The sequence below is a fragment of the Macaca nemestrina genome, chromosome 3 (genome assembly GCF_043159975.1).
Source record: "Macaca nemestrina isolate mMacNem1 chromosome 3, mMacNem.hap1, whole genome shotgun sequence".
NCBI lineage: Eukaryota > Metazoa > Chordata > Mammalia > Primates > Cercopithecidae > Macaca > Macaca nemestrina.
The window spans coordinates 91,624,024-91,651,148 of NC_092127.1; the positions used below are offsets into that span (position 1 = coordinate 91,624,024).

The 27,125-nt window shown below is 36.0% G+C and overlaps 1 protein-coding gene across 6 annotated transcripts in view; it reads left to right on the forward strand.

The window, feature by feature from the left end:
* The window catches only part of LOC105486404 (sperm tail PG-rich repeat containing 2), a 657,812-nt gene extending 631,907 nt beyond the window's left edge, over positions 1-25,905 (forward strand). For 2 of the 6 annotated variants that reach the window (XM_011749285.2, XM_071093287.1), the window contains 2 exons: positions 19,451-19,599; positions 25,577-25,899. In XM_011749285.2, the coding sequence (XP_011747587.2) occupies positions 19,451-19,599; position 25,577 (150 nt within the window). In that variant the 3' untranslated portion in view covers positions 25,578-25,899. Of the gene's footprint in view, positions 1-19,450; positions 19,600-25,576 lie in introns of those variants that run through there. The other 4 variants (XM_071093286.1, XM_071093288.1, XR_011621154.1 and 1 more) reach the window with 4 other exon arrangements.
* The last annotated feature ends 1,220 nt before the right edge of the window (positions 25,906-27,125 follow it).

The following is a 27,125-nucleotide window of genomic DNA, read 5'->3' on the forward strand; positions in this document are numbered from 1 at the left end:
AAATTAATGATGGAATGTTAAAGTATAATTTAATCACTGGATTAATCTTTATAAGGATATGTATCAAAATCTTTAAACATGCTAATGCCTCTCTTTTTCCTATCAACTTACTCTGTTAGAGATAATATAATGTTTATTCTCTACAGTCTATGTAGTATGCCACATAAGTACCTTACCTAGGAGCAAATCCATTCTTAATGCAGTAGGTAGAGTCCTATGCCATCTTTTTTTTTTTTTAAAAAAAAGGAAAAGCAGCTTTAAAAACTCTATCAGCCATATTCTTACTCAAACTATGAGATGACTTATAGAGTTCCTGGCAGTGTTCTTTGCTCTCTATCTAATTATTTTTCATTAGCCTACTCTGCATTTGCATTTATCTCCTGATCCAATCAACAAAACAATCTAAACTTTTTAGCCTATTTGCCTACTTTCTCATAATGGTTTTTTCTCCATTTCCATTTTGAGTATAGTCAGTTAACAGACTGGTTTCTTTTTAATAGGTTTTAAAAATCACTTTATTATTAATATGCCTTGTGGTTCATATAACATGAATACTGTATGAATGTAAAATGAATTCTTGAACTCATTATATATGTAATTTATTTTAAAGTTGAAAACTTCGTTTGGTGAATCATCATCTGGTTATTCTGTTTTACTCTTGCCATTAGTATTGAATGATGATGCTTGGGATTTTTTTTTCTATATGAATAAAGGAAGAAGAGTATTTGATTATGGTAATATATGATTAAGAATTTATATGCTTTTTACCTAATTTAAATATTAAAATCATCAAACTAAAATCATATACTTTTAACATTTTAATTTATGAAATGATAAACCTCTTTTATAATTGCCATGAAAATGAAAAATGTTCATTTAGTAAGGTTTTAAATATAATCAGATTTTGATTGTAATAATGTCAAAGTACTGTCTGGTTAAGGCTTCCCCAGAAGATAGGGTTAAATTCAGTGGCTATGCAATTCTTGTGACCTTTTTCAGATACTGGAGATAACTTAGTCATTTTCCATTTCTCAGCTATAGTATTTCTTTTGAATGTTGTGAACTTTTTAAAAATGTCACTAAAATGTTAACTATTTTTTTTCTTCACACATTTCTCGGTTTTGACTATAGTAGCTTGGGTACTAGAAAGTCTATTGCAAATATCTTTAACAAACTCTATAACTATTTCTCAACTTATAGGTAATCCTATTTCACACTTGAATGCATGATATATGGCTTCCAATAATCTATGATCCAGTTTTCTGAAATGACATGGGGAAAGATCACTAGTTTCTTTTTCTAATATTCATTAATTTACCAACTTATTCAAATGACTCATTTTTTTGTTCTTACATTTCTGCTATGTTTACTTACGTTTTGGATGATTTTGATAAACTCTGTGAAGGTGTGAATAATATAACCATAAACGATGGAAGAAACTCACAAAAGAAAAATGTAATAGACTTAGTCATCTAAAAAGTTAAAACTTTTATATGAAAAATAAACACAACATCCACAGAAAGAAGTAGAAATAGGATATTAGTAAATGCCACAGATAACTAACAAGTGTTGATCAGTTGCTATGTCCCAAGCCCTCTTCTAAGAACTGCTCATTCCCATTAATGGAAAAGGAAGCTGAGTACCTAGCCCCATTCACAAAACTATTAAGAGGCAGTGCTTGACTCTAAATGTAGACAGTATAGTTCAAGAAAACATACTCATCTTAACCATTATCACTAAAAGTTAAGTGATTAGGGCATATCTAGATATTCAGAAACAAAACTGATGCAGATGTATCCTAACTTCTATTAATTACACACTCATTAAGGCTGTATAAACACAAACATTTCTATCTCAGACAAATAGACTCTGTGGCCTTGGTGCTACGAGTTGGATGTGGCTGGATATTTGGAACAGGAAAAATTCAAATGATGGGCTTGAGTAAATCATAGGCATGGATATACTCTTTATTACCTTTTGGTATTATAATACATAGATAGAAAGGATTTATTTAAAACCCTGGAATCTTATAGAAACAAACACAAAACTTCTCTGTAGGGCTATTTTTGGTTTTGAACAAATTTTTCTTTCCTAAACTCTGAAAATGAGTTAACAACAACAACAACCACCAAAAAGTTACAAACCACTGTGAGGAAGAATAAACACATGTAAACAACAGGAGATTTAATATATTCGAGAACATTACAGTGGACCTCCTGTTTCTGTGGGTTCCTTATCCACAGATTTAACCAACCACGGATCAAAAATATTGGAGAAAAACACCAAAAAGTACAATTCAACAGAAAAAATGATACAAATAAAATATACAGTATAATAACCATTTATGTAACATTCACATTGTATTAGGTATTATAAGTAATCTAGAGATGATTTAAAGTATATGAGAGGATGTGCATAGGTTATATGCTCATATGATGCCATTTTATATCAAGAACCTGAGCATCTGAGGATTTTGGTATCCACTGGGGTTCCTGCAACCAATCCCCTATGGATACAAGAGAAGACTGTACATGATAAAAGAATCTGATAAGAGATTATGAAATACATGATTAATATGATTAAACAAATGATATAATAGAACACAGAATGAATAATCGGGAAAGCATATATACACAAAGAACAGATATATTTTTCAAATATCCAAATAGACTTCTGGGTTCAGCTGTAATATATAAAGAGCTTGAAAGTCATCACTCTTTACGATAAGAAAAATCTGGACAAAATGAAAAATAATGACTTCACTTGGATCCATCTAAAAACAAGTTGCAGTAACAGCCATGATTTTGAAATCTGAACAGAGACAAATGGAGATTGATACAGCAAATGAGATCAGGAGTTGAAACCACTGGATCCATCAACTGGGAGGAATACAATGGTAATTTTGACAAATTGCTGGAGGCTGATCCAGAACTAGCTTGGGAATTAGAAAGCTCCAGACTTTCTAACCCACATATTCACATGCTTCCTCTCTAGTAGCTCACCCACAAGTTCTTGTAGCGTGAATCCTGGAAACATTCCTTCAAAGGAGAGAGGAGTAAGCATTATGAAGTAAGACTGTAACCTTTTCCAAAATAAAATTCTACTCTCTGGGGGAAAGAACTTAACCTAATACAATTCTGAAACTATTCCAACTGAAGAAAACAGAGGCACAGAAAAAAATAATGACTTTTTTTAAGGGTGCATGTGTTGAGTACTATAATTGAGTGGACATAAATACGATCTTTTATGACTGTTGATATATACCTATGCAAGAATACATTTAGATTTCTTGCAAATATTCTGATAAATAATAATTCAATTCACCCACTATTTATCCCCACTATTATATGGTGACATGTACCAGGCAAGTACCAGTGATAGGGTAAATAAGCATGTAAAAATATAAGGAACATTTGGGAGGCCAAGGCAGGCAGATCACCTGAGGTCAGGAGTTGGAGACCAGCCTGGGAAACCTGTGTCTACTAAAAATACAAAAATTAGCCGGGTATGGTGGTGTGCACCTGTAATTCCAGCTACTTGGGAGGCTGAGGTAAGACAATCGCTTAAGCCCAGGAGGAAGAGGTTTTAGTGAGCCAAGATCACACCACTGCACTCCAGCCTGGGTGACAGAACTGGGTGAATTGCTGGTGAGGTTGAGGAACAACACTGACTATAACAGAATTAATTCCAGCATGAACAGTGGCACCACTACTAGTTTGGAAGATAGTTTGGCATCTTCCAAAGTATTAAGTCATCTCTAGATTACTTATAATACCTAATGCAATGTAAATGCTATATAAGTAGTTGTTATACTGCATACTTTTATTTGTGTCATTTTTTACTGTCTATTGCATTTTTATGTTTTTCCCCCACATATTTCACAAACTTTGTATAAAATTTCTTACAGAGCTAAATGTATCTTTACTGTACAATCCAATGACTGTGTTCTTAGGTGTTTATCCAACTGACTAGAAAACTCATGTCCATATAAAAACATTCATGCAAATATTTACAAAACTTTATGCAAAATTGCCATAGACTTGAAGAAACCAACATGTTGTTCAGTAGGTGAATGGAAAATCAAATTTTAGTACATCTGTGTAATGGAATACTACACAGCAATAGAAAGGAGTGCGGTATAAAGTCACAGAAAGACCTGATCTACTAAATGTAATATGGTATCAAGATGGGATCTCAGAACAGAAAAAGAACATTAGATGAATACTAAGGAAATCTGAAAAAACATATGGTGTTACTAAACAGTAATGTATCAATATTGATTCATTAGTGATAACAAATATACTAATGTAAGATAATAACAATAGGAGAGGCCAAATGTAGTGGCTCATGCCTATAATCCTGCCACTTTGGGAGGCCAAGGCAGGCAAATCACCTGAGGTCAGGAGTTCAAGACCAGCTTGGCCAATATGGTGAAACGCCATCTTTACTGAAAATACAAAAATTAGCCAGGCATGGTGGCACACACCTCTAATCCCAGCTATTTGGGAGGCTGACGCAGGAGAATCACTTGGACCTGAGAGGAAGACGTTGCAGTGAGTCGAGATCACACCATTGCACTCCACCCTAAGTGGCATGAGTGAAATTACGTCTCAAAAACAAAACAAAACAAAAAAAACAAAAAACAAAAAGCAAACAACAAAAACACAATACGAGAAAGTGGTATGGTACATACAGAAACTCTCTAATATCCTTGCTACTACTTTTCTATAAACCTAAAGCTATACCTAAATAAAATGTTTATTAAAAGCTAATAAAACATCTGGAATTTATATATAAATGTGTATAAATTCAGTTAAATAAAAAAAATGTAGTGACTGGGCACAACTGAGCAAAGAAGTAAAGGTAAATGTGAGGTATCAGTTACAGTACAATTCAAAAAGATAAAGAGATGAAAAATGTAAAAGACTGCTTGAAAGCTGGAAAATATTTCAGAAGAACAAGGTTAACAAAAATAAAACATGAAAAAATTATAATTTACCACATTTGCATATAGAGTAATGGTGAAAAATTATGTGATCATCTTAATAGATTCAGAAATAAAAGAATAAAATTTATGCTCATTGTAAACAACAATTAACAAAGAAATATAAGGAAATATATAATCAGATAAAGAAATTTTTAAAAATTATAATGGTGAATTATTGAAAGCTTTTTCTGCCTGTGACTGGGAAGTCAACAAGAATGCTAGTTATAACCACTGCTATTCAATTCTATACTGGAGGTCTTCGTCCATACAATAAGGAAGAAATAAAATTGCAAATGTCTGTTGATAACACATTTTGAAATTTAAGAGTCCAAAATAATCTGCAGGTAAGTTATATGAAAATAAATGAGTTTAGCACAGTCGGTGAACAAAAATAAATTAAAATTTATAGCTATCAGCAACAAATTATTGGAAAATAAAAATTAAAAATTTCATGCCAATGATATAAAAAAGAATACCAAAAATCTAACAAAAGATGCACAAGACCTCTAAACTGACAACTACAAAAAATTATTGACCAAAACTAGGAATTACATCAATAAATAGAAGAAGGTATTATGATTATACATTCAATATTTTATGGATGCTAGTTTTTCAAAAATTAACCTTTAAATAAATTCAGTGTAATCCCAATTAAAAATATCAGTGGATTGTATGTGTGTGTGAAAATTGACGTGCTGGTTTAAAAATTTATATGAAAATTTATATAGAATTTGATCATGAAAGCAATTATGAATAAGAAAATAGCCTAGAGGATTTACATACCAAATATTAAGATTTATATAAAACTACTATAAGTTAGGTAATATGACATTGACATAAAAATAAAGAGACAAATGAGAGAGAAGAGCACAAGTAACAAATAGAGCCATAGATATGTAGGACAATGGAAAGTTGGTCTTATCAATAACCAGTGCTTATTCAGCTGGGTTTCCATATGGGATAAAAAGAATCTTGAGTGCTATCTTATACTACATACAAAATTGATTCCAGATGTATTGTTGATCTAAGAATGAAAAAAAAAAATCAAGATTCTAGAAAAGAAGAAGTAGGAGACTATCTTCATGAGGTTGTTAGTCAGATACTTCAAGAGGACATAAAAAATGCTAACTAATAATACAAAGATGATATATTGGATGACATTAAATAAAGAGCATCTATTGATTAAAAGATACCATTAAAATGAATGGAAGAGCATGACACAGAGAAGAGTGAAGATATCTAATTACAGATATCTAGAAATGAATTTAGAAATGAACTTCTAAAAATAGATTTAAAAGAGGCAGATAGTCAATAAAAATGGACAAAGACTTGAACAGGCACATTAAAAAGAAAAGAGGATATGCAAATGACAAGTCAACATATGAAAACGTTCTCAACTTCATTATAAGTGATAAATTAAAACTACAGTGTCTTTGTTAGTCAGTTTGGGCTGCTGTAACAGAATACCAAAGACTGGGTGGATTATAAACAACAGAATTCTTTTTCTCTCACAGTTTTGGAGGCTGGAAATCTGAGATCACTATGCCAGCATGGTTGAGTTCTGGTAAGGGCCCTCTTCTGGGTTGCAGACTGCTGACTTCTTGTTTTCTCACATGTTGAAAAGAAAGCTAGCTAGCCCTCTGGCCTCTTCTTATAAGGGCACTTATCCCATTCCTGAGGGCTCGACCTTCATGATCTAATTACCTCCCAAAGTTACCACCTCCTAGTAACATCAGATTGCAAGAGGTAGGATTTCAACATACGAATTTTGGGTGAAGAACAAACATTCTGCCCATAGCAGTGTTATACTACTTTATTCCCGTTAGCATGGCTAAAATGGAGAGAGAGAGAGAGAGAGAGAGAGAGAGAGAGAGAGAGAGAGAGAGAGAGAATGAGCCAAATGTTGGAAAAGATGTGGGGAAAAAGGAAACTCTCACATGCTTTACTTGGTAGATTCTGTAAAACTAAATATATGAATAATTTATGACCCAAGAGTTACTCTCTTTTGGGTATATAACAAAATGGAATGTGTAGATATGTGCACCAAAAGGCATGTGCAATGATGGATAGAAGCACTATTTTTAATAGCTAGAATTGGAAACAACCCAGAAATGGTCGTCAGAAGTAGAGTGGATAAAATACATCGTGGTGTATTTATAAAATGGAATGAAGAGGAGAACTGAGCATGAATGTTATATGCAACCACACGGATCCATATTACAAGCATAATGTTGGATGAACGAAACCAGACTCAAGAGGAAATTCTCTATGTGATTCCATTTATCTAAAGTTCAATATTAGGCAATGGTGATCTAATAATAGTATTAGAAGTCAAGTTTCTTGTGGCTCTTGCAGGCTCAGGAGTGCATATGGGGAGTTGTGACTGGGTGTGGGAACGTAAGAGTGTTTTGGAGGACTGGTGACACTTTGTTTTTGATTGGGTGTTGGTTACATAGCAGTGTTCATTTTTTGAAAATTCATTAAATTATAGTTACTTGTGCAATTTTCTATATGTATGTTATGCTTTTAATAAATGTTTACTTGAAGAAATACATGAAGAATAGTTTAAGAAGGTTAAACATGCCTAATAGCAGTACCAAGTAAAAACAGAAGAAAATGGAGAAGAGATGCACAAAATAATCTTAGCTGAGATTGTCCAGAAATAAGCGAAGACCTAAAGTCTCCAGAATTACAAAAAAAAAAAAAAAAAAAAAGGAAAATAATTCAAGTGTCTGTGTCAAGAATAGATCTAAGTACTATATAACCAATAGACAAAAACAGCTTCCGGGAAGCTAGATAAGAAGCAAAGCAAAATACACAATAAAATATATAATATGCATATTGTAATAAATAGAAAAAATTAAAGCAGAGAAGGAAGCTATCACATGTTAGGTCTGAGGAACAATGTTGAAATATTAAATGGGGCTTCCAGGGAAAACCCTACTGAGTATAAAGGGACATAATATAGGGGTGCAGATACAGGAAAGTGGGTTGATGTAGTGGCGGGGCTTGATGGAAGAAGAGAAAGTGAAACTTCCTTCTACAGGCATTGTGGCTAATTCTCTATAGTTAAACCATAATTCAATTACTAATTACCTGATTGTGAGGTGAATGCCCTGGTGTTATATAAAGACTCTGTACAGCTTTCATAAGTGAAGCATAATGTTGCTTCCACTATCATTCTCTAATTATCTGAAAGAGTGAAATATCAAAGAAACATAACAAGACTGACAGACAGGAAACAGAAAATGCTTCTCTCTAGTATGTGTGGATAGAGTTTATGCAAATAAACTCAGCGATTAGAAGGACCCAAGCAACACAGTAATATAGATTTTATAAAACTCAAAGTGAAAAATAAATCTGAAGCCATATAAAGTAGAAACTGACATTGTTCAAAAGAAGCATCCTTTGAACTGCATGATACTGGATTGAGTAGAGGACTTTGGTTTCTAGGGAAGATGAATTGTAACCAGAATATTAGCTAAAGAGAAGATGAACACTTGAATGTCTAGAAAAGTGACTTCGTGTTTAGAGTTTAAATTTTGTTTCAAAATTTATTTTGAAAAATTCAAATATTGAAACACTAATTGTTAATATGTTGTATCATTTGCACTCTTCCTCTCTGCCTCTTTATGTGGGTGTCTCTCTCTCTCTCTCAGTCTCACACACTGATACACACATATTTATAAATTATTATTATTGTTGGAGAATATATTCTTAGGAGATATATCGTGTAACCGTTTGAATCTAGCAGATATCTTTTACACTCAAATGCTTTACCATGTATCTCCTAACAATGAAGATAATCTTCCTATATAACCACAAAAAATGATCAAATTCAGGAAATGTTTTATTGTTACAATATTATTATCTAGAATATAGTCTTTATTTTAAATTGTCCTGATGATATTCTACACCCAGAGTCATCCATTGAATTTAGTTATCATGTTCCTTTAATATCCTTTAATCTAGAACAATTGCTCAGTCTTTCTTTGTCTTTCAGGGACATCAACCTTTTTGAACCTATTTGGTAGGATTAGTTGCAGTATTCGTTGATTCTCTGTCCTAACGTGTGTGTCTAATCAGAACTACAAAAGTTAACCGGTCGTTATCCTCTCATCCTTCTTTGACAGGGAACAATGTAATGATTTTTTAAAAAATTTCCCATTGTGCTTTGAAAAGGCATTAATCACTCCAGTGGAAAAATATATTTAGTTGCTATTCTATCAAACATATGAATTAAAACACTTTAATAACCTCTTGTGACTGAAACATTTTAAACAATGTGTTTTTCTTCACATAATTAATATATACTATATATTTATAATTTCAGTGAGAATTATAAACCACGGAAAATCATTTTGCCTTTCATTTCATTATGAGTTTGAGAAAGAAAACATACAGCTTTTTAAACATGGTATTGATTTTACCTCAGTTATAATTCATATTTCAAACTCATTCATCATAATTTCAATGAAATGACAAATGAATTGTTCTTTAGTTCATATTAATTTTAAACCAATTTTGCATCCATAGAACACAGAATATAAAAATTCTAAGTGGACATTAGGCACTCTTTGCTGCAGACAAGTACTTTCAGATACTTTTGTATTCTGAAAGCTACAATTTGAACACGGTTTCAATGCAGATCAAATACACTTAGGACCCATCTTGTATTCATTCCTATTTTCAGGTGAAAAATGCTTTGAATACAAAATAACTGTTTTCATCTCTCTAGTAAGAATGCTAGTCTTTTTTCTTCTCCCACTTGCACATGATTTAAGAGAAAGTAAGTTGTTAATTGGAAAATGTTTTTGCAGTTATGAACCTCTGAATATGTGCTGTCATCCATTTCACTTTATTTTTTTCACCTAACAGTGTAATGAGTGTTAAAGTTTAGTTCTTTCATCATTGGCACCTCTTCGTCATGGTTATTTAAGCCATTAATTTTTTCTCTAGGTTTCTTTTAACATCACCCCATTCCTCAAATGCTCTGCAGTTTAAAATTTCATGCTTAAGTTCCAGATTTTTAGTCTTTTCCAAACCCAAGCTGTCTCTTCATATACTTACCATTCTACTTCCACGTATTATTTGCAGCAATGGTGATTTTAACCCTTTATTTTTTGTTGCAAACTGTTAAAAGACAAACTTAGGCACATTAAAATGTTAGAGGTTTTTTTGTTGTTTGTTGTTTGTTTGTTTTGAGCAAACAGTGATTCGGGACTTGGACAGCACCAGACCAGAAGTAGTTCAGAACTCCACCTAGGGAGTGTGAGGTGAAAATTTATATAAGGTGTTCATGGAAGCAAGACAATGAAAATATTTGCTTGGCTAAAGGGGAATGTTCCTAGTTAAATGTTAGTTGGTGGCCTATGCCTAGTTAAGCTTCAGTCTTGTTTCACTGTTTACACTGAGTTGGGTTTGGTTTGATTACATAGGCACTGGAGTTGCCTCAGCATAATGGCCTCCTAATTATTTTTAAGTTTTGGCAATTATGAACAAGATACCTGTAAGCATTCATGTGCAGGATTTTGCGTAGACATAAGTGTTCATTTCATCTGGTTAAATAACAAAGAATGTGATCACTGGATCACATGGAAAGAATATGTTTAGTTTTGTTAAAATACTGACAAAATACTTTCCATAGTGGCTGTGCCATTTTGTATTCCCACCAGCAAGGAACAAGAGTACTTTTGCTTTTCGTCCTCACCACTATTTGGTATTGTCAGTGTTTTGCTCTTTGATCATTCTAATAGGTAGGTAGTGGTATCCCATTGTTGTTTTCATTTGTAATTCCCTAATGACATATGATGTGGAACATCTTTTCATATGCTTATTTGCCATTATATAATCTTCTTTGGCAAGGTATCTATTCAGGTATTTTACTCATTTTTTTTTTTTTTTTTTTTTTTTTTTGATGGAGTCTTGCTCTGTCACCCAGGCTGGAGTGCAGTGGTGTGATCTCGGCTCACTGCAAGCTCCATCTCCTGGGGTCATGCCATTCTCCTGCCTCAGCCTCCCCAGTAGCTGGGACCACAGGCACCCGCCACCACACCTGGCTAATTTTTTGTATTTTTTAGTAGAGACAGAGTTTCACCATGTTAGCCAGGATGGTCCCGATCTCCTGACCTTGTGATCTACCCGCCTCGGCCTCCCAAAGTGCTAGGATTACAGGTGTGAACCACCGTGCCTGGCCCTGTCTTTTATTTTGTTATTGTTTAGTTTTAAGACTTCTTCATATATTTTGTATAACATTCCTTTGTCAGTAATATGGTTTGGCTCTGTGTTCCTACCCAAATCTCCTGATGAATTATGATCTTCTGCATTAGAGGAGGGGCTTGGTGCTTGGTGCTTGGTGGGAGGTAATTGAATCACAGGGAAAGGTTTCCCCCTTGCTGTCCTCATGATAGTGAGTGAATTCTCATCTGGTTTTTCAAAAGTGTGTGGCACTTTCCCTCTTTGCTCTCTCTCTCTCTCCCCTACCTGCTGGCCATGTGAAAATGTGCTTGCTTCCCTTTTACTTTCCACCACGATTGCAAGTTTCCTGAGGCCTCCCAGCCATGCTTCCTGTACAGCCTGTGGAACTCTGTGCCAGTTAAACCTCTTTTCTGTATAAATTACCCAGTCTCGGGTAGTTCTTTATAGCAATGTGAGAACAGACTAATATAATTAAATATGTCTTTTACAAATATTTTCTTGGTGTCTGTAGCTAGTCTTCTCATTTTCTTGACAGTGTCTTTTGCAGAACAAAAGTTTTTAATTTTAGTGAAATACAGTTTGCTTTTTCATGGACCATGCCTTTGGTATTGTTGTATGTAAAATGTTGACATGGGAAACATTTCCTTGTTCCCCTTGCAGGGTGTGCAACAGGGGGAGTGGCTCACTTCTTCAGTGCCCCACTGCTCAAACCTCTGGGAGGAGAATGTAGATGGGCAATTTGTGGGGCTCCATCTGCATGGCAGTGTCTAGGGGGGAATGCTTAAAGCTCCTGAAGCCTCAGTGGGCGTGTGTTACAGTGTGCCCTTTCCGTTTAGCCATCCATACGTGGCTTGTGTCATTAAGCTCAATTAGACCCTCTGCCTCATTGCAAGGACAGAGGGCTTTCTGTATCCTGGGCTTCTTGCCTTGATGTACTGGAAGAATTATATCACATGTGAGCTTGGAGAATGAATGTAAGGTTTTATTGTGTGGAAGTAGTTCTCAGCAGATGGGAGAGCCAGAAGAGGGTGTAGCGTGAAGGTGGTTTTCCCCCAGAGTCAGGCTGCTCAGCAGCCGGGCTCTCCTCTGACTGCCCCGGCAAACTCCACGTTGTTCCATTGGTGGATGGCCTGCCAACATCTGCTGATGTCTGCTGGTGTGTTCTTCCACTGGTGTGTTCCTCTTGACATCCAGCTGCTTGTGTCTCCGCCCACTAGGGTCTCGGGGTTTTTATAGGCACAGGATGGAGGCATGGTGGGCCAGGGTGGTCTTGGGAAATGCAACATTTGGGCACAAAAACAAATGCCTGTCCTTACCTAGGTCTGTGGGTGGAGCCCTACCCATGGGCCCTGCCCTTCTCTTCCCAGCCCTTCCCTGCCCCACTACTATATCAATGTCGTTGCCAAGTACAAGGTCATCTAGATTTTCTTTTGTGTTATCTCCTAGGAGTGTTCTGTTTTTGCATTTTACACTGAGGTCTGTGATCTCTTTTGAGCTAATTTTTGTGAAGGTTGTAAGATCTGTGTCCAGATATTTTTTTTTCTATCGATCTGTTTGTTTCTTTTTTCCACCAATAAAATACTGTCTTGATAACTGCAGCTTTATAGTAAGACTTGAAGTGCTGTAGTAGGCATTTTTTCTATAGTAAACAGTAGGCGTGTTTTAGAACCAAATATACCAGCTTTATATGTTTGTCACAGCATTCTATTTTTTCTATATTAGGCATAATTTCTAAAACATCGTCAGGAATTCTTTCTAGACATTTTGAAAGACTTCACTGACTTTCTTATTATATAAAACAGCAATATAAATATCATCTCAGATACTTCTTTGTATATAGTCAGGATATATTCCTAAGACAAAATTCTAAGCATGATATTCCTTTGTATTTTCTTTTAGTTACTCTAATATTCCAGATTTTTAGAGATTTAAACATGTAACTTTGCATGGGCACATAACATGAAGATATACTATATATTTATTTTTACAAATGCAAAACTGATTATTCCAGTACTGGCAAATTTTGAATCCCTTTTCTGTTGATTAAAATGCCAGCTTATACACTAAATGTCTATTTTAAGCCTGGCAAGCTTCTTTTTCATTAAAGTTACCACCTGTTTTTAAGCTTAAGCCATGTTGTTTTAAATACTATATATTTATATTGTTTTATAATGTATGGTACTATCTCAGTTTTCTAAATCTTTCTAAGAACGATCTTCAATTTAGTCTCCTTCAGATCTAGGAGCCTTTGGGGAAGAGTATAGGGAGAATGGCTGCAGGGAATAACTTAGGAAGAGTTTCATTTCTTTCCTGTGCTCTACATAAAGCCTGATCCCTCTACCTCTCTTCTACTTCTGTAGTGCCCAAATTCAGACATCCTAGTGTCTCCTTTTGGTCTGATTCCTATGTCTGAAACAAAGTTGACTATGCTTACTTCTAAGTTGGTGCTGAGCATGGTGCCGGGACTGAAACCTGGGACCTCTCAATACTGCTCGGACTCCAGTATACTATTCTCAATGATACCACACTAATTCTTCATTTTTAGAGAATGGCAAACTTTCAACTTCCTGAAGTCAATATTTTTTCTTGGAAGTTATTTGGGGATGGGAAACAGAAGGCCTGAATTCACTCTCTTACCCTCCCTTCAGTCCATTGCTGTCCCTGTTATGTCAAGCAGTAATTCTTTGAAAATTTCAGGAGATTAGTATCCTATTGTCACAGGATCTTTGAAGTCTTGCTTTTCTGACCTGAGACCTCTGGCTGGTGGTGCCTTTGCCTGAGCTTTTCTCAGGCTTGCTGGGCTGGTTCTGCCCACTCAGCCTGGCAGGCTGTGCTCAGCTCACTCTACTGGCCTGGGTCCCATGCCTGCCAAGGAAGAGTCAGGCATGGAGCAGTGAAGGATGTGTGAGCAAGTGTGGGCTCCAGATTCTGCGCAGTCAGACATGCTGGCTGCTGTAGCGGGGTGGGCAGCTCCAGTGCCAACATGGCTGTCAGCTCTCTGTGAGGCTGCAGCTGGATCAGGTGTACACAAGCAGCTTTCCCTGCTGGCTCCAGGACATGCAGTGGCACCTGGAAGCTTGGAGATGCCAGGTACTGCAGGACTCCAAAGAGGGAGTCACAGCTCTGACTCAGGGATCTCCCAAGTCTGGGACCCCTGAAGGGTCACAGCTCTTCTCTCCTCTTTGTCCACAAGGTGGTGAGCAAGTGCACGTTTCAGCCCTGTTTGTGTTCTAGCTCTCTTAACTCCACCATTTAGTGGGTCCTGAGTTCTTGCTCTGTGACCAGGAAGAATGAGGTACACAGACAAGTGGAGGATGAACAAGATGAAGGGAAGTTTTATTGAGCAATAGAACAGTTTGCGGGAGACCCACAGGGGGTAGCTCCTTTCCACAGCAGAGGGTTCTGATGAGTGTTCAGCTCCAATAGCAGAGAGAAGACCCTGGATTGGGAAGCTCCTCTCTGCAGGCAGGTCATCCCATTGTCTTCCCAGCTCTCAGTGGAGAGGAGACCCTGGAGTGGGTTTCTTCTCTCTACAGCTGGTAGTCCCAGTGACTCTGCAGGTCTCTGAAGCTCTCAGCAGATAGGAGGCCCTAGAGTGGGTAGCTCCTCTCCGCTATTGGTCATCTTGACATCTCCTTCTATCAACAGTAAGGGTTGCTCTTCTCTGCAGTTGGTTGTCCAGTTATCTGCTCATGTCTGGCTGAGTCGGGGGCTTTTATGGGCCTCAGAGGGAAGGCATTACATGCCAATTTGTCTATGGGCAGCCATGGCAGGCCCAGAAAAGGCACCACAAGTTCCCACTCTGGTTTGTGGGACTGGCAGCCTGACCCAGCCTTCAGGCTATTCCTGGCCTAAAAAAGGTGAGGCCTCTGTGGAGACCTGCCCCATTCCACCCAGGAATCTGTCTGCCTCCAGCTGTCCTTCATGGTGCCCAGGCTCCACCTGACTTTGCTCCAAAATTGGAGAAGGTGCAGAGAGCAGGGAGAAGCCAGGCAGCAGGAGCAGGCCTTCTGAGCCTGTGAGGGCATGAGGGTCTTCCTGGGTCCCCAAGTGTGTAGGGATGTGTAAGTCTGCAGCCAGGGTTTGGGCAGCTACAGCTGCAGCTGTGCCTAGAGGTGGTGGGGCTCTTGCCTGCTCTATGGAGTGGGAGACCTGGCTCTGCAGCTGCAGTTTGGGTAGCTGCAGTGGCACCCAGGGAGCTTCTGCCTCAACTTAGTGGGGGTAGGGCTCCCACTTGTCCCCAGCTCCTACAGGCTCCATGGAGTGTGCAGCCCTGGCCGCACCTCCCTGCTGCAGCCTGTCTGATGGCAGTCTCAGGCTGTCTGCAGCAGCTGCTGCCATCACTATCTCTGTTCTTCAACTTTAACACATGATTTTCTCTAATTGTATGTTTTATTAGTAGTTTCCATGGGAATTTGAGTAGGAAGAATTCTTGATGGCAGTAAGAGAGAAAAACAATATCAGATGGAGAGTCTCTCAATTCCACTACATTTTATTCATAATTTATATATATCTGGATTTGTCTTATAATCCTTCGCAACTCTTGGAATAAATCACTCCTTTTCACTTATTCTGATACCTCCATATATACTCTAGATCTTATTTCCTTCTGTATTTTCTGGCACATTTCACTATCAGTTATTTCTCTCTCAAGTACAAGGCAATCCCTGTTGTCTTTTAGTTTCTAATATTTTCTGTTAACAAAAGAAAAATAAAATTGTAAGAAAGATCTCTATTTCCTATTTTTGAAACTAAATGCCTTAAAATGAAGTTTGTTGCTATTCTACCTCCTCCCTTCCCCTCCCCTCACCTTGCCTTCCCTCCCCTCCCCTCCTCTTCCCTCTCCTCCCCTCCTCTTCCCTCCCCTCCCCTCCCCTTCCTTCTCCTCTCCTCTCCTCTCCTCTCCTCTCCTCTCCTCTCCTCTCCTCTCCTCTCCTTTTCCCTTCACTTCTCAATATTCTCCAGTATGGATTATATGCATTTTAATTTACCTCAACTAAACTAATTAATATCCATTTCTCTTAATATAATGGGCATATTTCTGTCCACTTCACTTTTCAATAGTACTGAAATCTTAAAACCAGACATATACATTCACTTCTCTTGGCTCTCCTAACATACCACTCTCTGATGTTCTGATCTCTTTTATAGGCTCCTACCCCATATCTGGCTATGAATTTGAGAGTTCATAAAGTCTTGAACCTGGATCTTTTTCTCATTCTATAATCTCTCAGTAGTCTATTTGTAGATAACCCACACATTTTCATTTTTTACCCATACTTCCCCCTCTGAACATTGGTCTATAGTGTCTTTCCTGCCTCCAGAAGGTAATTCTAACCTGAAAAACATCTTGATGAGTTACTCTTACTTAAAAATATGTATATAAATAAATATTAATAATTCCTTTTGAAATTAGTAGTACACAATTATTTTAGTAAATAAGTTCATGTAGGATATTTAATATTTATACAATAAAAACATTAATGTAAAATACAATAATAAGTGATTTTACAAAAGCAATAATCTCTTACCAACTTTGTAATAAACTTTAATGGCCTCTCATTACTTTTGTCATCACCAGAATCCTTAACATGCCCTACACAGGTCTATGGCATCATCCCTCATGAGGCCTACCTTGCTCCGTGCCACTCTAGGCTTATTAGCGTTCTTTCAGTTACTACAACATGCTACAGGATCTTTGCCTGTGTTGATCTCTGAGTCTGGAGTGCCTCCCCAACGCTATTCCCCACCATTGCCTGATTAAGTCCTGTCTTTACTTCAGATTTCAATTCAATTGTCATGTCCTTATTGAACCCTCTGATCTCCTTTACTTGGTCCATTCTTCTTATTTTGTCTCCATGTACCTCTTCTTGGGAGTTCTTATCAATGTTTGATTTTATATGCATTTTATGATTATCTCATTATTGGTAATAGATTTTATGAAACCTGGGATTATGTATTTTTGGCTGACAATTTTATTATTGGATTTCTGTACAGTGCCTGATATATAATAGGCACTTGATGTTCACTCATGGAATAAATAAAAGGAGGAGGGAATAAGTGGAAGTTTCCCAATTTTCCTTCTATAAATCATGAAATATTTTGGATTATGACTAAAGCTTGGGGGTAATTTTATGAATGTTCATTTTTTCTTTTGTATTATTTTTCTAAGTGATTTGACTTATATGTATATTTCTCTTTAGTTCCATAGTTATTCGATAGGCTCTTTTTAGATTTTTTAATGATTGAGGGACTACCTCACAAACTTTCTTCAGTTCCAATTTTATATTTTTTCTGAAACTTAATTTTGTTCATATTATAAATAAGTATTGGTGACTTTTTACAATATAGCTTCAAATTAATGCTACTTTCCTTTAGGATATGTTGTTTGCATTGGAATTGTGTTTCTGTTTGTTTATGCTTTTAAAAGAAGGCGTCTGTGCAAAACCAAAACTTCCCAACAGTAGGACATGTGGATTGCCCTGGCTCTGTGCTCTCACCCTGATCATGGAAATACTATTCCTTTTAATTTTATCCTAATGATATGCTAAAATAATCTACCTCAATGAACTTTTACTGTCTTTACAGACTGTTGGACTGAGGGCAAATTCTAACTGCCCTATTTACCACTGCCCTAATTATAAGAATAAAAGTTTATTTTTAATTAATTTGATGTAAATATTTACTCATTGGGAGACATTACACAAGATGATGATGAGGAGGAGGATAATAGTAATAGACACATATGGTTTTGATAGGCCATGCTTGATATGCTTTATACATTATTAACTCATGTAATCCTCATAAAAATATCTTATTATTTTAGCATCTTCTCTTTCCAAGTGTAAAGACCAAAGCACCTAGCAGGGTACGGTGTTGCATACCTGTAGTCCCAGCTGCTTGAGTGGCAGAGGTGGGAGAATCCCGGGCTTGAGCCTAAGAGACTGAGGCTGCAGTGAGCTGAGATTGAGCCACTGCACTCCAGCTTGGGCAACAGAGTGAGACCCTGTCTCAAGAAAAACAACAACAGCTACAAAACCAAAGCACAGAGATAGTAAGTTGCTTAAGAACACATAGAAAGCAGATAGCAGGAGTAGGGTTTCAACCAATGAAAGGCTCATGCTTTTGACCACTAAGCTATATTGCCTTTTTAAGATAAAGGACTACTTTCCATACTTTAACTCAATTATTATAACCCCTAAACCTACATAAAATAGATCGCTTTGACTCCATTTGAAAAGTGATGAAACCTAAGTTCAGAAAGGGGAGGTAACATTTTGAAGTCCACAGACACTGAAAATATCTGAGTCAAAAATTTCTATGAATTATCTTTCCACATGAAGCTGACTTTAAACCTGTAACCCTCATTCTATTACATGAAGACAGGCAATGAAAAACTGTAAATCTAAGAATGCAATATTCTCAACTTGTACCTACTAAATATGCATCTCAATTTCTAACTTTTTAATATATCCTATTATATGACGTTCTTGTGGAGGAGAAGATTTAAAAAAGAGGATCATTGATAATAGCTATGTTAGGACTAATACATATCACATAAGAGGCACTCAAATAAATATTGATTGAATGACTATTCCATTAATTTCATTCTTCAATCAGCTCCTTTTTGCAAGAAATTTGGTGGACAGTCCTCAGAGCAATGGAAATAAGAGTTTGTTTTAGTTTTAAAAGTTCCTTTGAATTTTTGTCTTTCTTAATGTTTTCATTGGTATGTTGAATGGTGAATGTAAATTGACTTTATCTTGTTACTGCATGTTAATAGTTGGAAAATAGGCAGATAATATGCATTTAACAAACATTTGTTGAAAGAATAAATGCTGAGAGAAGACACATCTGGAAAGTCAATATCTGCTTTCATTGGAAGCAAGATTTATTTTGGGAATAAAAATTATTTGATATTAATACATGCAAAAATGTACATATTGCTTTTTTTAAAAGAAATTTTAGATTTCATCAAAGGTTTTTGCCTCTACCAAATATATATGACTTTTAGAAGAACATTAAACATGCATTAAGTTCATGACTTATAACTTTTATATATTTTATTTTATTTTTTACTTTTGGATATTTTAAATTATACTTATGTATGTTAGCCCTAGGAATCCAAACATGTAAGATATCAATAAATGGTGTTGGTAAGTTATTATATGTTAATGAGTTCATTATTGATTAATGTAAAATAATACTTCAAAGTTTATGAATGATACAATTAAAATATGCTATTCTTTTTTTTAATGTCCACAGCTCAGTCCGTTTTTAAGGCATACTGTTCTGAAGAGAACATTTAATGTAACTCTGCCAAATTCTTTCTTCATTGATAGAGAAAACACTTCTACTTTAGAACAAAAAGCCAAACAAAAACACCAAGGAGGCAAAATAGAATCTTCTAAATGGTGAGTGTATCAGTTTGTTCTCTCACTGATATAAAGAAATGCACAAGACTGGATAATTTATAAAGGAAAGAGGTTTAATTGACTCATTTTCACATGACTAGGGAGGTCTCTGGAAACTTACAATCATGGTGGAAGGCAAATGAGAAGCAAGTACCTTCTTCACAAGGTGGCAGAAAAGAGAAGGAAGAGGAACTGCCAAACACTTATAAAACCATCAGATCTCATGAGAACTAAGTCACTATCAAAAGAACAGCATAGGGGAAACCACCCCCATGATCCAATTACCTCCCATCAGATCCCTCCTTTGACATGTGGGGATTATAGTTTGAGATGAGTTTGGGTGGGGACACAGAGCCAAACCATATTATTCTGCCCCTGGGACCCTCCCAAATCTTATGTCTTTTTACATTGCAAAACAAATCTTGCCTTCCCAAACTCTTACTTCAGCATTAGCTCAAAAGCCCATAGTCCAATGTCTATCTGAGACAAGGCAAGACCCTACCACCTACGAGCTTGTAAAATCAAAAGCAAGTTAGTTACTAAGATACAGTATGGGGACAGGCACTGGATAAATGCTCCCATTTCAAATGGGAGAAATTGGCCAAAACCAAGGGGCTATAGGCCCCATGCAAGTCTGAAAGCCAACAGGGCAGTGATTAAATCCTAAAGCTCCAAAATAATCTCCTTTGACTCCATGTCTCACATCCAGGGCATGCTGATGCAATGGGGAGGGGACTCCCACAGCCTTGGGCAGCTCCTTTACTGACTGGTGTTGAGTGCCTGCAGCTTTTCTAGCTGCAGAGTGCAAGCTGTCAGTAGACCTACTATTCTGGGGTCCGGAGAAGGTGGCTTTTTTCTCACAGCTCCACTAGGAAATGCACCAGTGGGGACTCTTTGAGGGGGCCTCCAATCCCACATTTCCCTTCCACACTGCTCTAGCAGAGATTCTCTAAAAGGGCTCTGACCCTGTGAAAGAATTCTGCCTGGACATCCAGGCATTTCCATACATCCTCTGAAATCTAGGCAGAGGTTCCCAAACTGCAATTCTTGACTTGTGTGCACCCTCAGGCCAAACACTACATGTAAACCACCAAATCTTGGAGCTTGCACCCTCTGAAGCAACAGTTTGGACCATACCTTGCCCCTTTTAGCCACGGCTGGAGCTGAAGCAGTGGGACACAGGACACCATATCCTGAGGCTGGACACAGCAGTGGAAACCCTGGTCCCAGCCCACAGAACCATTTTTTCCCTCCTAGGCCTCCAGGCCTGTGATGGCAGGGGCTGCCACCAAGGTCTCTTGATGTGCCCTGGAGACATTTTCCCAATTTTGTTGGCAATTAACATTTGGCTCCTTATTACTTATGCATATCTCTGCAGCTGGCTTTAATTTCTCCCCAGAAAATAGATTTTTCTTTTCTACCACATGGTAAGGCTGCAAATTTTTCAAACTTTTATGCTCCACTTCCCTTTTAAATATAAGTTACAATTTTAGATCATCTCTCTCAAGTTCAATGTTCCACAGATTTCCATGGCATGAGGAAAATTCTGCCAGTCACTTTGCTAAAGCACAGCAAGAGTGATCTTTACTCCAGTTCCCAATAAGTTCCTCATCTCCTTCTGAGACCACCTCAGCCTAAACTTCATTGTCCACATCACTATCAGCATTTTGGTGAAAACCATTTAACAAGTTTCTAGGAAGTTCCAAACTTTTTCTCATCTTACTGTCTTCTTCTGAACCCTCCAAACTGTTCCAACCTCTGCCTGTTACCCAGTTCCCAAGTTGCTTCCACATTTTCAGGTTATCTTTATAGCAGTACCCCACTTCTTGTACCAATTTACTGTCCAGTCTCATACTGCTATAAAGAAGTACCCGAGACTGGGTAATTTATAAAGGAAAGAGTTTTAACTGATTCACAGTTCAGCATGGCTGGGAAGGCCTCAGGAAACTTACAATCATGGTGAAAGGCAAAGGAGAAGCAAGTACCTTCTTCACAATGTGGCAGAAAAGACAGAGGGAAGAGGAACTGCCAACACTTATCAAGCCATCAGATCTCATGAGAACTCAGTCACTATCATGAGAACAGCATGGGAGAAACTGCACCCATCATCCAATCAACTCCCACCAGGTCTCTCCGTTGATACATGGGGATTTCAATTTGAGATGAGATTTGGGTGGGAATACAGAGTCAAACCATGTCAGTGAGTACACCTGTCCTCCCCGAGTTATATGGTTACTACATTTTTACAATCCATAAATTAACTGCCATAAACAATCTCTTGGTCAGGATATATTTTTCTGTCCTCAAAGCAATATATTTGTATCCCTGTTCTAGAAACTGGTTGTGTTTATGGCCCCAAGGTATAATTAACAGATTATAATAGAAGACAATCTGCATTATTCTAGAGATAAGTGCTAATCTGGTCAGGAATAGCCAGTACATGATCTTTACATTTTTATAAAGTCTGTTTTTCATTTGCCTTTAATAACAACATAAAATAGTTACCTTAATCAGGTGAGTTGCTTTTTAATTAACCTATCTTTTTAATACAAATAAATTTTTGTAATGTTATGCTTTAGTCAGTTGTTGTAGGATTATATCTTATTTTAGCATGTAGACTTTTTTGGTCAAATTGCATTATGAAGCAGTTTTGAATTAAAAGTTGGTATGCTTAATAGAGCCGGGGTTTCACCGTGTTAGCCAGGATGGTCTCAATTTCCTGACCTTGTGATCTGCCTGCCTCAGCCTCCCAAAGTGCTGGGATTACAGGCGTGAGCCACTGCACCCGGTCTACTTAGGTTATTTTTGTTTTGATTTACCCACATATTTAACTCTTTCATTGTTCTTTCCTTCTCTCATTTCTGTGCTTCTCTTTAGATCATTAGTCTTCTGTCTAATGAATTCCTTTAAATATGTATGTTTGCACAGGTTTGCTGTTGATGAGTTTTCTCAGTTGTTTGGCTGAAAACATCTTTATTTAATTTCCCTTTTTGAAGGATATTTTTGCTGAATAAACAAGTACAGTTTGGCATATTTTCTTTGAGCATTTACAAAATGTCATTCTATTGTTTTCTGCCCTCCATAGTTTCTAATGAAGTGTCTTTCCTTTGAAGATAATGTCTTTTATTTATCTGACTGCTTTTACAACATTTTTATGCATTTAAAAAAAGGTCAGTTTTACTCTAATGCTTTTAGATTTTCCTACCTCATGCCCCAGTTCTCCTTGGTGTTTGTTAATGCTCTGGATTGTGTGGGTTGATGTCTTTCTATTGGCTCTGAAAGTTTCTCACCTATTATAGTTTCAAATATTGCTTCTTTAACATTTCTCTCTTCTCTTGTTATACAAATACAATTACAGATATTAAATTGTCTCATGTGTCTTGTATGCTCTTTTGTATATTATAGATTCTCTTTAGTTTTTGAACTTCAGTCTGTATATTTTATAATGATCTCTCCTTAGTTCAAAAATCCTCTCTTTAACTGTTTAAGCACATCTATTGCATTCTTAATTTAAATGTTAACATTTTCAGTTCTGTAATTTCCATTGGGTTATTATTTATAAATTCCAGTTGCATAGTGAGATTCTTGATCTTGCTAACAATTTTGTTCAGCATTTTATTCTTTGTTATTTTAAAATCTATGATGGATATCTCCAACTCTAATTCACCTTTGTATCTGCTTATATTATGTTTTAGTTTTCTGTTTTTTGATTCTGACTTCTGACATGCCTAGTAAGTTTGATCACATGTAGAATATTGCTAATGAAAAATTATAGATATAATTTGATGTTTTGTCTCATATTTTCTTCCTTCAGGGAGGATTTCCTTTAGATTTTTCTCAGGTACCTTAAATATGGGGCAGACCTGCTTTTCCATTGTGGGGTTGTGCTTGTCCGGAGCTGAGTTTCACATTTTTGTTAAGAGTTGATATAATTCTTGTTACCTATGTTTTTGGAGTATAACCTTCTTTTATTCTATTTATAATAAGAAGTCAGGGATATTAACTAGAGTCCCTTCTCCAATTTTTTCTTCTTCAATCCTGGGAAACTGCCAAATACCCTGTTTTGCTGCCCATACCTTTAGCTGCTACTCTTGACTCCATTTGATATCCTGTTAGCCCTATACCAGATAAAATTTAGCAAACGTCTTAAGGAGGAACATGACACGATGCTAAAATTCCCTTATTCTTCTCCCTTTTTCTTTGTAATTTAGTCTCTTGACATCCTGCTTTCTTAAACTACAAGTTTTATCTTGAGACATCCCAATAAGGCCAAAGTCTTAGCTTAGGTTTTTATCTGCCTTGTGGCTGTCTTCTTGGTCTTTTGGCCTTGTGCTATTTAGAAACTAAAAGATTCCTCAAGGGAAATGTAAGGCTCACCTCAGTATTACGCCTGCCTCACTATTCTCACCAAATTTCTGGCCCCTCAAAACCTGGTTGTCTGTATAGTTTTCCATTCAGTTAAATAGGTTTAAACAGAAATAAATTCTATAGATTTTATGTATTGCATGGCCTGCAACAAGTTATTCTTTGCCATGTCTGAATTTCTTTACCAGTTTGTCAAGCTCCTTTCCTTTCATCTCTCAATTTATGAAATCCTATATCTTCAATGAATAGTTACAATTAAAAAAGAATATATCCTAGATATGAGGTATCCTGCCATGTAACTATTTGCTCATAATTCTATAAAAAGCACACACCATTTTTAAGGAAATATATTTATTTATTAAACTTACTTGCAGATTTATCTTTTGAGAATTACCATTGTCACATTAGAAACTAAGAATATGTTAAGGTTGTATGTTTCATTATTTAACTATTTTTTCATGGTGTTACACAAAAATAAGCCCTTAGAAATGTTTTAGTATTCCAGGCATGCTCACTCACATTCCAAGTCCTCTGTTAAATAAGCCTTCAGCAGGCAAAGCCAGACTAGCCCCCTGTCTAACTTTGCCATTACAGATGGACACAAAGTCCCAATTCTATCCTTTCTGTTTCTACACTCTCATATTATTACCACTGAAGACCCTCAAAAAGCTACCAGAGTTGCATTCAGAATTATTCTGCATTTCAGTAAATATGATGTCATTGGAGTCTCCCTACTTTAATTAACTTTAATTAAAAACAATTTTATTCTACAATGAGAGAGAAGTTTAATGCTTGGCTGAGCTACTACACTAACTCTAAAGAAAATGAGTGAGTTAACATGTTCAAATAGCTGTTATCAGCTCTAATTATGTTTGCATGAAGGAAGAACAAGCTAGATAACAGAAGAGTGTTGGATGATTGAAAATGGGGAAAGAGTAACCATATGAATAAAAAAAAAATGTAGTAAAAGTGATACAGCCAGAAAAAATTCTCTGCAATTCACAGGTTTGCCCTTGGGTTAAGCCTCATTTTCTTCAACTGTTCCTAGCCATAATGGACATCAACATAAAATATTTTCATATAGGTAGTCTCACATACCTGAAGCTTAGTGAAAAAATGGTATTTCTGCTAAGATAATATCTAGTAGAGCCTCTAATGTGTTACAAGTTTATTTTATAACTAAATTTGTTGTAAAAGATTTTTATTCTCAAAATACTTGTCAGTGGAGAAAATAGTGTAATAAATTATATTGTGGAAGTTTTAACAGCTTATTTGATTTCTATTTCTTTTTTGCTCTGTCAGTAACATTTTATCTTATTAGACTCACTATTATCATGATGTAATGTCTAAACAATTGAAGAATATATACTTCTATATATGCCTTTAACTACTCAAATCTTCAGCAGAGTCAAAAGGACAATAAATACAGAAGCCAGAATTATGTCATAATTCTGACATTAATTTGGTTAAAAAAAAGAGTATTTTGTGAAATTTTATATCTTTTTTATTGGAAGTACCTTAACTAGAGAAGCCATCTGAAAGAATATTTTGACTTAGGTGGAGAAGTACAATAGAGATACCACTTACTGAAATAGCTTTTCTTTTCCCACAGATATATCCAAAGGTAATATCTATTAATATAAAGGTAAGCTGATACTTCTCTCACAAAGGAGTACTTCCATGTTGATGATGTCCTCCATCAGCTGCTCACAGGAACATAATTGCTCTTCTAACATCTAGAGATAGAAATATCTGTTCTTACATGATATTTGTTTTTTTTTTTCAGAAAAATTTTCCTATTACAAAAGCAGTATATATATTCATTGCATTCTTTCTAAGCATATACTACTGATGCATCCATATAAAATATAATGCTGAATAAAGACATCTGATGAAAAGCCTTTCTTTTTTACTTTAGAGTCTCGTTCTCTAACCAGAGAATGCAATTACTTTCCAAATACCGGGCATGCTGAAACAAAGTGAACGATGTTGTTATGCATATGTGGTATTCCCTTGACTTATTTTCTTACTCTTCATTTCTCTGAAATGCTAAAAGTAGAATATAAAAATCATAAAAGGAATATTCAGTATGTTTTACTTTGTATAACTTTTATGTGCAAATAGGAAAGCAAAGAAAAAAATGATTAAACTGTGGCAATATACTGAATTATCTTCAATAGCCTACATAGTTGGGGAAGATAGGTAAATTTAAATATCACATCCCAAAACTTTTGGCATTAATGCTATTACATTAATAGCAATGTTAGTAAATGTTAGTAAATGCCATTTACTAACATGTCATTTACTAACATGGTCTAGTAAAACAAATTAGTTGGAGATAAGGATTTATCAATAGTATTTAATGTTTCTAGAGGAGCATATCCTCTTTGAAATTTTAACAAATGCTATGGAAACCTCATTGATGAAAGTGGATTTATGCAAGAAATCTAAAATTAACATAATTCTAAAAGATTCAAGTGCTCCTGAAATTTTCAATGTATTCTGATTTAAGAAAACTGTATCTAAAATATCTCCATTAATGTGCCTAAAATCAATCATTCAAGATTGGAACAATAAACCCCTCCCCCCCAAATGGCCAATAAATACTTGCTCTTCCATTGAATTGGATGAATTGAATTGAATTGAATTGAATTGGGAAAACAGCACAGAACTGGTGGTTGATGGAGAGGAGACTTTGAGCTCATCTCCTAGTTACATAACCCTAAACTAACTAGTTAATCACCTAGTTCTTTGTTCTATAGCTCCAAAATGAAGCAGTTGGTATATTAGACCAGTAGATGTCAAACATAGAGGATGTTTCACAATTACCAAGTGAGGTGGTAGAATAACACAGTTTTCCAACATCTAACAACTCTCCACCTAGTATTGCCTGTACTCTGAAATAGGTCCTGAAGCCTGTATTTTTCTATAGATTTTTATGTGATGTGGTTAAGCTCTAGGTACATGATCCCCAAGGTTTCTATCATCCCTATAGTATTTATTTTGGAAATTACCTTTTTATGTGTCATATAAACCATGCAAAATGTAGTTCTTGTTGCAGAAAACTCAGACAAACAAGAGTATTTAACGTGCATTACATGTGTTGCAACACCCTTGCATGTATTCTTTAAAAACAAACAAACAAACAAACAAAAAAACCT